The sequence below is a fragment of the Phaethon aethereus genome (assembly GCF_964289735.1).
Source record: "Phaethon aethereus genome assembly, chromosome: 16".
Lineage (NCBI taxonomy): Eukaryota > Metazoa > Chordata > Aves > Phaethontiformes > Phaethontidae > Phaethon > Phaethon aethereus.
Window position 1 is genome coordinate 13,051,812 of NC_138592.1, and position 11,344 is coordinate 13,063,155.

The following is an 11,344-nucleotide window of genomic DNA, read 5'->3' on the forward strand; positions in this document are numbered from 1 at the left end:
CAAGGTGAGTGGATCACCGCTCTCCTGCCCAGGATTGGGATGCTGCTGAAGCAACAAGGAGGCTGTTATGGAGGAGCCAGTGTGTGGGGGGAAAAGCCCAGATGAAATGAGTGGGGAAGAGGCTGAGTTGCTTGGCAAAATAAAAATAACCTTGTGGCCAACCCCTGCTTGGGCTGGGGCCTCCTTTCACAGCATGTGCCTGATGCACACCCACACTAATGCGCTGAGCAGGGTCCGGGGGAGTGCAGGACTGGGCGCAGTGAGGGGACCCTGAGCCCCGCTCTGCACCCTGGGCTGGTGTGGCCCCCGGTGCTGAGCCCCCGTGCGCAGGAGAGCAGCAGCAGTCCTCCACGCCCTGCTGCCCTCTGAAAATGCCTGTCACTGATGTAGAACAGTTACATATTCTGCCTTAATTTAAATGCTGGTGTACTCATTGAATGTCATGTCCCACTTTTTTTTTTTAAGTCATTTTGCTGTGGGGAGAAGCAGCTCCTAGTATCCTGACTGCAACAGGGGAAAAACACGGGCCTTTCTGAAAGCTGTTGGGAAGCTTGTGCTGGAACAACTTTTTTTTTTTATTAGACTTTATCTTGTATATGCTGAAGTCATCAAAACAATAACATGGTTTATATTAAAGTGCATATGCTGATGTGCTTCCCTCTCTGGCCTGTATATAATGGAGTGGTGGAGGGGGAGGAGAGCAGGGATGTGGGTGTTGGCTTTATGCTCTGCCTGTGGCAGCATGGGGAAAATCCCTGAAACTTATTTAAGCAGAAAGTCCCTGCTTTTGGCTAATAGAAGGATTGGTATTTTTGCTTTTACCTGGGCCCAATGCCCAGAAACCAGGTCCTGGGCGTACAGCTCCTTCAGGGGACCGGGGCCTGCTCCGGGCTGCTGAGGGGTGAGGCTGGCCTGGGGCAGGCCTCAGCAGACCTCTGCCTTGGCCGGGCCTGCACTGGCCGCAGCTGGAGGCCGAGCAGGCGCTGCCTGCGGCCGCGGAGCCCTAGCACAGCGAGGTCGGTGGGCCCGGCTGCGGTGTCCGGTGCGCTGAGCGGAGCCCCGTTCCCTCCCCCCCCCAGCCCGCCGCAGTGGTACAGTCCGCCCCCCACCCCGGGAATGGAGCAAGCTATCACAGCGACCTCTGCCCTCGGGGGCGCCGATCTCCGCGCATGCGCCTCGGCGGCCGGCGCGTTGCTAGGCGGAGCGCGCCGTGGCCGGGGCCGCCGTTCTCCGCCGCCGCGGCGGGGAGGCTTCCCCCGGGCCCACGGCCGGGGTCCCGCCGGGGAGCAGGAGCGCTGGGGCTTCGCTTGGCGTCCTTCGGCGTCCCCTGCAGTAGCCCCGGGTAACCATATGGAGACGGGCCCGCGGAATGCCATAGTCTTCAACGCCTCCAAAGGGGAGATTTTCACTCTCGCCAGCAGCTACAAATCCTTGCGCAAAAGGCTTCGCGGTAACTGGAAGATACAGAGGTGAGGGGCAGCTTTCTGGGTAACTGCTGGCAGCGTTTTTTGGAACGCTGGCGTGGGACGGAAGCTGTGTTTCTGCGGCCTGAGGGTCCTTTGCAGGCAGAACCGAAAGCACGCTTGGGTTCTTGCAGCTAGTGGAGAAGAGCCGTCTTCTCCCAGCCGGCCCCGGCGGTGTGGACCCGCCTCATCTCCGAGAGGTTGGCCGCTGCCGAGTGAAGAGGCTGGGGTGCCCCCCTGTCCCCACTGTGCAGCCCGGGGAGTAGCGGTTGGGGCACCTGCAGTCCGTAGAGAGATCCAGGAATTTGTGTGTGGTCTGCCTTGAATACCCGAATTGCCTTTGGGAATGTATTATGTTAGCTGAAACACCTTTTTCGTATAGATTGCACTTTCTGGCATTAGCTGTAATTTCACTGTCGGATGCTGTGCATAGTTTTCTTGGACCTTCTCATCCTTGGAAGAGAGAGAGTGTAATTTATAAAGATGGAACTCCAGGTAGAAGGTTTTGAATATGTCTTGATTAAGAGTTTGAGATAAAAAGAGATGAACCCTTGTGCATATGATACCGCCTATCAGTCCACTACAAAATCTGCCCAGAGGGAAAAAAAAAAGAACAAGAGGAAGCTCATCAGGTGCAAAGTTTAATAGCAGCTATGACAGTTTATACAGTTCTGGATCTGCCACAGTATGTTGTTAGAGGGGCTTTACTACTTAATGGGATGAAATTTGTAAGGATTATTTTTGCTTGAGTTGTCAACTTTAGACCCAGATAAAAGGATGTGACTGAAATGATTTGCTTTGTGTTCATTTGCCAGTCCTTTAAAAAAGGAAAAAAAAAGTTGTGGTTCAGGACTATCCAAGAACAACATGTATCTTTATTAATCTATCCATAGCTCAAAAGATGAGATCACACCTGAGAAACTCTTTGGGGTAAAATTGTGGATTACGGCAGGGCCAAGAGAAAAGTTCAGTGCTGCTGAGGTAAGAATTCAATATCTGTTTGCAAATGAATTATGTTTTAAGAGTTGTTTAATGTGAATTAGAAAAGAACAGCACAGAAGGCTTTGCAATAGTACTGCTTTATATGAATTTACACAAATTGAAATTTGAGTGCTTTTCTCATAGGATCAAGTTAACTGCAAGTAGTCAGAATCATTTACCATCCCTTGTCTCAGTATAACTTCCTGCAGTCCTCTATGTAGCTTTTTCACATGTATTTTTTTTCTGGATCTTTGTTGTCTTCTAGTTTTCGGTTCTGAAGAAATTCCTGGAAGATGGTGGAGCAATCCTGGTGATGCTAAGAGAAGGCGGAGAGTCCCGACATGGCACAAATATTAACTTTTTGTTAGAAGAATATGGAATCGTTTTCAATAATGGTATTGGCGCTCGTCGATACCTTTTATTCTTCCATTTTCAGCAAAATCTAAAGAGCAGGTTCAGCCTTTGTCAGTAAAAGCCATTCAGATCCCTCTCACAAAGTACCTTTTGGTCTAAGGGATGCTTTTTCTTGAAATCTACATGTACACGGCAGTGTAATTCTGAAGCACATCGAGGGCTTTCCATCGATAGAGTGCCTTGGTAACAACTCAGCCATCTCCATTCTTTTGCTATAGTTGTCAGTTTTAATGTTATTTACTAAGAAAAAATAATTCCAGTGACATTTCTTGGTTAAAAAGCCTTTCATTTCAAATATTTTTTCCACGCGCTTTAATGGGTTGAACCACTTCATGCTCACCCTGAATAAACTGGCAATTTTCTTTAGCAGACCAATAAAATGCCATTCATTTGGTTTCCTACTGGTGATGTGAAAAAAAACCAACTGTGTCTCAGTATACATAAAATATTTTTAATGTCTTTGGTGGCATTTCTAGGCTGCTGTTTTTTTCATCAACAGTATTAGATTCATCATGCTTTTGGATGATGTATAAAAAAAGAATTTGAACTTGTAAAACATATATATTCTTTTAACTGGATCATCCTTTTGCCTCTTCTGCTTTGCAGAAGACATGGAGAAGTGCTTATTTTTTATATTTTTATTTGAACTTGCAAATATATTCCTGTTCTAAATCTGCATGTTCAAAAGAAAACAGTAGTGAATATTGATTTGAATTCTTCAGGGAACCGCATGCCAGCTTTGTGGTGTTAGAAACAAACACCCAGGGAATCAAAGAGCTAAACTCATTTTTTCATTGCTGTATCTAGCACACTGATCAGCTAAGATATAAATTTCTTATTTTTTTATTTTCTTCAAGATGCTGTAGTACGCAATGTATATTACAAGTACCACCACCCAAAAGAAGCACTAATCTCTGATGGAGTTTTGAATAGGTAATTATTTGGGGTATATAAATATTTACAGTAAACTCTTATAATCCATGGTGTTTTCAGGAAGTTTTGCTTTTCAATATCTTCTAGGGGAATCAGTGAAGCTGCAAGAAAAACAGTGCTTGAGACAGCAGATGAAGATGGAAGTGGACATGCCTCACAGTAAGTGTTTTACTTTGAGGTAGCTGATGTGAAAAGATTTAGACCAATTCTGAATTAGCAGGCTTTTAATCTAGCAGGAGCATGTTGTGCTTGTGTTGAGGTTTTCTAACATATTTCTTATGTCAGCTTCTTGCTCCTCAAGATTGTATCTGGAAAGGAGAATCCATTTAGTCATGCTTGATAACCAAAGAAGGAGGAGGAGTGATAGGTTTTGAAGGGAATTACTACTCTCCTGAACTTGTCCCTAGTCTGTGGATTTGAATTTGTTTAAGCAATGTACATATCAATAACCTCTAGACAGTGACGTGTTTGGCTGCAGGCGTGAGGAACCCTACATCTTTTTAGAGTCTTAATCCAGCGTAAGATAGACGTTTATTTTAATTTTTAGCTCTCTGTCCCTCTGAGCTGCAGAGGAGTGAAGAGGCATTGGGAAGAGTACAGCTTTTCTGTAAATAACTATAATGTTTGTATTCTTCCTTGCTACTAATTTTTAGACTAATAAATGACCATGTGTTTGATTACAAGGAAAAATGTAAGTGTAAAAACATTTCATGTAGTTTTGTTCCAGAATATCCTCTACCCTTGTCCCAGGTACAGGAGTGTGCAAACAGAAAGCAAGAGTGTTCTTTGTTACTTAAGACAAATCGTCAACCAGGAAGAACCTGTGGAAAGAAACTAAAATGTCAGTGTGATGATCTGAATTTTCAGAAGCATGCCTCTTGGCATTCCATCACCAGTGTACAATTACAGTTGGCAGTTTAGGCAGACAGACTGAGTTTTATAAATGTGTCCAGGCTACCTGATACATGCAGGTACTTACGGAGTTTCTGTATTTCCTGCAGACCACTCACTTTTGTGTATCCATTTGGTGCCACACTGAATGTAATGAAACCAGCAGTGGCTATTCTGTCAACAGGATCTGTCTGCTTCCCACTCAACAGGCCAATTCTTGCTTTCTATCAGCACGAGGTATGATTCTGCATGTAACAAACCAGACATTCTCCCCCCATCCCACACAAAAATTGTGAGTGTATTTTCTGGGAGTACTTACAAACCCACTTCTGTTTTTTGATGCATCTGCAAACTCCAGATCAGGCTAGTGACTCCTGCCTCCTTTTATGGAAAACTTCTTTGCATGGTGTGCAGAAGAGAATTAATTTGATGGTCAGCAAAGATTTTATCTTTGTTTGGTTGACAGATGGATATTTTTAATTCTTCTTTTAAAGTTTGGATTTTTTTTCTACTGTTTTAGTGATCAGTTAGTAAGGAGGGTTATAACTGGCTTCATAAATACACCATATTGAATTAGGGGACCGTCACTGTAGAACCAGTAGATTTTTATATGTTATCTTACCCATCCAGCCCTGTTAATTTGTTAAAAAAAATTTCAGAAATCTAGTAGTAGTTGATGGATACAAACAAAGGATTGTTAGTGAATATAGCTATATTATATACATGAATATAACTACATATATGTAGCTATACATATATACAGGAATATGTGCTGTATTGACATGCTTGCATGTCACTGGCCTCTAGGTTTACATTTTGAACACTGAAGAATGAGTTGCAGGAAGTTAATAATACAGTAATTTAACGTTAATTCTTTTTTACTTGATTGGGAAAAAAAAAGTGTTCTTTTTCTGCAAAAATAGCCTAAGTGCAGCTATTGTTGATGATATTTGCTGTATTTTTTTTTTTGATTGCCAGCCAGTTGTCTGTCTACTCTTATGAAATGCAGATCAGTATTTTTAATAAATTTAGGAGCGTTAAGAGCATATACTTTTATAATAATGTGGCGCTCTCGTGTGCTTGCCAAGTTTGAAACTGCTTTTGCCACCCACTCCTTATTCCAAAATTTCTGAGCTCTTTAAATCACTTTGTAATTAGACAGCATTAATAACTGCCTCTAAAACTGCAATTTGGAAAGATGTTTTGCTATATTGTATTCTTTGTTCTTAGAATCAAGGTGGAAAGATGGCAGCGTTAGGATCTTCCCACATGTTCAGTGATCAATATTTAGATAAAGAAGAAAATGGTAAGATCATGGTAAGTGTGTTTATTTCGTTTTGTTGGGTTTTTTTTAAACACCGCAGTGGATCTTCACAGCACTTACAAAGAAATCCAAGGCCACTAACTTTATCTTGGAGCAAGACAGCTATGAAATGGATTCATGGGGATGAAGATACGGAGATTCTAACCCAATACTAACACCCTGTGGAATTTGTTAGAGCACAAGTAACCGGAAGGAATTTTGAAAGATACAGTTTATTATGGATGCTATAGGACTCTGAAAAGCTTTTCCTACTTCTGTTCAACACTTCATTATTGTTAATATTTAAATATTCAGTGGTGTTTTTTTGTGTTAATGACTTTTTCTTAGCTTCTTTAGCCCTTGATTATGGTTACTGATTAATGATGAGCCTTTGCATACATAGCTCCTGGTACCTGGAGATTGTAATGCACTTTCCAAAATGGGGTGTGTAACCTTGTTATGTGTAAGAAGGGGAGTTTCCTGTTGAGATGTTCCTGAAACTATGTAGCTTATACAAAGTATGCTTGTTGCCATGACTCATTGCTGCCATATATAAATACAAATAAAGTTTGTATGTTCGCTGTAGATACTCTTTGATTTATTACCCATATTTTTCTTCTTTTTCATGGTATGCTCTTTAGTAGATTTAATATGAATGTTTAAGCATAATATAAGATTAGTTGGACACTCCTAAAATTAACTAAGTTTTGCCCTTCTCTAGGATGTGCTTTTCCAGTGGCTCACAACATCAGATATCCATTTAAACCAAATGGATATGGAGGACCCTGAGGTAAGAGAGATCCATCATAAGGAAGTAAATAATTGTGTGATCTCTAGCAGCACCAGTTTTGGCAAACTATGTATTTAGCACAAAAAGGTTAACAGCGAGATGGGTGGTGGTGTTGTTGCAGACCCTTTAGTCAGGGTCTGAGATTGAGTAGACAGGTGGATTAGGCACAAAAAATAACGGCATTGTATCTCTGTCAGATTTAGGTTGCGATTCATTATCAGATTTCATTTGTGAAAGTCTCTTTCTAATTTGTCCGTGTATATGAGATCATTTCCTGCTCCAGCGTACTAAATTTGTGCTTCACGCTGAGCCTTCAGAGAAGAATAACATGCATGAGTGAAGGCAGATTTTCTGTATATGAGTAGGGATCGACATGTGTATAATTTTTAGTTCCTTTTTTCACTAGTGTATGCAAACGCTATTTTTATTTGGAAATATCATACGTGATAAAATTGTATACTCTGTGTGCATAAAAAAGTCTTCCAGAGTCAACTAGTAAGCTATCTTTCTTAATTTTAAAGAATTAGCAGAAATCCAGATACAACGTCCATGTGGCAAGCAGCTTTACAGCAAAGATAATAGAGTTTGCACAGTCTACCAATCTAGTAAGCTGCACTGCAAATGGTCATACCTGGTAGAGAGTGAAATAATTTTTTCTAGGTGAGATTTTAGGTGAGATATAAACTAGAAAGAGACTATGTTAATCGGTTGGTCTTTTTAAATCATAGGTGTGTGTGTCTGTGTGTTTGTGTGTTCAGATTTCAGACTATACCATGCTCCCAGATACAGCTGTGCTGTCTGAGCAACTACGAGTCTGTCTGCAGGAGGGAGATGAGAACCCAAGAGACTTCACAAAGCTGTTTGATACTTCCCTTTATCAGCTGGATACAACTGCCCTCCCTTCAGTTATCAAGTCAGCAGCTGTGATTTTTTCAATTTATTTTTCCATTGTGTGTTCTGCATTTTCTGTTTGTGCTTAACTGTCTGCTTAAGAGCAGAAGGGACTGAGCTGTAGGTAGCATTCTGAATATGGATATACCAGAAGATTGATTTGTGCAGTGTGACAGTGATATTTTCTCTTGCTTCTTTTCTTAGCTGTAGCTTCTGACATTGTTTTTTCCTGTTTTCTGACTACTGCTGGTTCACTGAACTGATATTTTTAGTAGAACTATCTACAGAGAGGTTGGGTACTTCCTGCAGCCATAACTGGTTTTTTTTCCACTTTTGAATTACTTGGCATTTACTGAAGCTGCTTTTTATTCATCTTGGTATTTCCCAATAATTGTGTCTTGAGACTTACCTGCTGCTCAGTTTTACCAGTTTTGTATTGCTAGTGGCTTTGTCCCTCATAACTCATCTGTTATCCAGACCATGTGTGAACATGTTGAATAGTAGCAGGCTTAAGGCAGATTCCATGAAACTCTACTCTGTTGTGGACACTTCTTACTCTGTATTTTATGTATTTTCGCTGGATGTGAATTCATAGTGGGATCTCCCTTCTCATCCTGTAACAAATAACTTTTTAAAAATAGCTTTTGGTTATGGACTTCCTGAAAAGCCTTTTTGAAATCCCAAATCTGCTCTTTTTGAAATCCCAAGTCTGCTCTTTTTGAACTGGATCACTTTTTCCTCATGCACGTTCATCCCTTTTAAAGTTGCTTGAAGAATTGAGGTGTGACTTGCTTTTTTATCGTCTTATATATCCACCCATCATTATCTTCTCTGTCATAATTTTAATTATGCTTGCTGTAGAAGTCAGTTATTACTGATAGTAGTTCTCTGGGGTCCTTCTAAAATTAGACATCCCATTTTTTTAATGCTATGACTGTGCATAATGTTGACCCTGGTGTCTTCATAAAAATTCATCTCTACAGCCTTTACTGCATGCAAGTGGAAATGGCTGTTGTATCATTTCTTCTCTCATATTTAGTCTTTTTCTGTGCTGCAGAGCTTATGAACAGCTGAATGTGAAGCATGAACCCCTCCAACTCATTCAACCTCAATTTGAGACTCCACTACCTGTCCTCCAGCCAGCTGTGAGTAAATCTTGCTGACACAGCACATGGAGAATCCTTCTGTTTCATGTAAAACCTCTGTGTATCATTTCCATAGTTCTTCCCCCCCCCGCCCCCCAAAAAAGAAATGCTATTGTAATAATTAATCACTTGGGAGTTGAATACATTGCAGGGACTAAGTTTTAGGAAAGATGACTTATTTACACTTTTAATTTTTATCAACAGAGCTTGAAATGTAGCATAGCCTTCAGCCAAGTAGTTGCTCCCAGTCCTGTGAGATGCTGGGGTTCAGCCTTCACTGTGAAAACAGGATATGGTATTTCAGAAAAAATAGTGGTGTAAGTAATTTACTGACTGGTGGCAGGGGAGGAGCCAGTCTGTCCCACTCCTCTTCCATCTCCCATATCCTTTGGGGAAGTAGAAAGTGGAGTGTTGGCCTTTTACAGCAAGGGCTGGCCAGACTTTTACCAGCAGAGGTTTGGGCTGGCAGCAACAACATGAGCTATGGTGGTGTCAGACTTATTTCGCAAAGTGGGTTATCTTTGAGTATTGCCAACATGGCTCCATCCTTCTTTACCTTAGCCACTGAGGAAACATTACTGGGATCCTTACAGCTGCAGAGTTGCAACTGAAAGTAGTCTCCCATGTGCTGGTCTTTAAAAAGTTGCTTTTGACTTTATAAAAAGTTTCTTCAAATCCCATCTAAGTCCAAAACTATTGTGTTAGAGATCTGTAACGTAGAAGACAAATAATTGCCAATAAACCATGCTAATTCTTCTCTTCGAGGTTTTTCCACCTGCTTTCAGAGAATTGCCGCCTCCTCCTCTGGAGCTGTTTGACTTGGATGAAACCTTTTCTTCTGAGAAAGCTCGTCTTGCAGAGATTACAAACAAATGTAAGTGGGGCAGACTGATGCTTACATTAATTACACATTTATATATAAAGTCCAAGTTTTTGGAGGAAAATTGTTGTTATATTTAATTTGAAAACATAGGCCTCATTTATGAAAATCCACTGCTCTCATCCTGGGCCAAGAAATTGGAAGGCTTTGGAAATTGATAACATACATAATTGATAATTATGTACCTTGACATTTTATTTTGTTTGTTACATGACATTTTATTATGTTTCTGCCTGCTGATTCCTGTATCAGGCCTAAATTGCTTTTCACAGTCTTGCTGATTGATTTCACGTCTTTTTATGCTTTGAAGTTAAAACGTTAAGATTATTCTAAACACACCTTAGAACCTAAACAAGATGAGAAAGTACTAGCTGCAGGAATATATCATGGCGAGTCCACTGAACTTAGTTGTAGACCTTAACCTCCCAGAATGCCAACAACAAACGGAGATCCAGAGTAAGTTTTTGCCCAGCTGATATGGATATGTGGGATATTCAACTGCCGCCTTCTTTGGGATGCTTGTTTAGGTACTGATGATGACCTGGAATTTTACATACGAAAATGCGGCGATATCCTCGGAGTAACAAGTAAACTCCCAAAGGAGAAGCAAGATGCCAAACATATCCTGGAGCACATCTTCTTCCAAGTGGTTGAGTTTAAGAAACTGAATCAGGTATTTTTAATTAGAGAATTACAAGTGAATAGTTGGTAGTGTCAGCACTGAGGCTGATACATCTTTGTAGCAGCTACACTTGTCACAGGCAAGAGGTACAGTGATAGGACTTACTTACGACTGTTAAATTTCTACCCTATTGTTAAAATTTTCCTTTTTTTTCTTTGTTTTTCCCCTCCTTTCTCCCTTTCCCTTACCTAAGGAACATGATACTGACACAAGTGAAGCTGGATTCCAGAATGGTAACTGAGACGTGGCTTTCCCCCATTTGGGATAGAACTTTTAGTAAAAACATACTTTTCCATTTTTTTTCAACCTCTGTGTTCAGATTGGGGCCATCTCAGTAGTTCACTGAATGTTTGCATCATTTATGTGTAGTAGTTTGGATAATTAATGCCTTTTGAGGAAGTGCTTGTATTTTGCAAGCACTTTCCAAAATAATTTCCTATTTTTCTACTTCTTTAATGAAACTGTAATTTTGTAATATATGAAAAAAATCTTAGACTAAGAAAATGTGGGTTTCGGTCTTTCTTTCTGGCTCCAGTATTTATTTTCTTTTAGTAAGGCTTACTGCAGGTTCTCCTGGTGTACATGTTGTCCTTAATTGCACTGTGGGAAAGATTGTTATGTTGGGTTGTGAGCTGTGGAAAAGCAAATACAGCCATCAATACAGGAGCTGCTGAAAATATGCTAGATTGTCACCTGAGGCAGTCTCCTTTTGTCTCTCTGCCAAAGTGAACCAAGGAGAGGTGGGTTTATTACTGTAGAAGGAAAACATTTCTTCCAAGGGAGGAGAAGAGTGGAAATTAAGCAATAATGACATTGTTGCGGATCGCTGCCTCATATAAGACTGGAAATACATAATTTTGAAAAGAAGGGACAGCATTTGGATGAAAAAGACTTTAAGATTTAATGGATCTTTATTAAGAAAATGTGATACTGTGCAGAAACTGAGGAGTATTTTTACTTACAGTTATTTA

At 40.8% G+C, this 11,344-nt stretch overlaps 1 protein-coding gene across 1 annotated transcript; it reads left to right on the forward strand.

Moving 5' to 3' along the window:
• Positions 1 to 1,350: 1,350 nt before the first annotated feature.
• IFT52 (intraflagellar transport 52) lies at positions 1,351 to 10,731 on the forward strand (the record flags this gene model as incomplete). The annotated part of the gene is made up of 13 exons (XM_082007368.1): positions 1,351 to 1,469; positions 2,357 to 2,444; positions 2,710 to 2,839; positions 3,716 to 3,791; positions 3,879 to 3,950; positions 4,793 to 4,919; positions 5,913 to 5,999; positions 6,707 to 6,775; positions 7,534 to 7,688; positions 8,724 to 8,811; positions 9,577 to 9,685; positions 10,219 to 10,364; positions 10,567 to 10,731. The coding sequence occupies 13 exons, from the start codon at positions 1,351 to 1,353 to the stop codon at positions 10,612 to 10,614; spliced, it is 1,314 nt and encodes a 437-aa protein (XP_081863494.1). The 3' UTR covers positions 10,615 to 10,731.
• Positions 10,732 to 11,344: the final 613 nt, after the last annotated feature.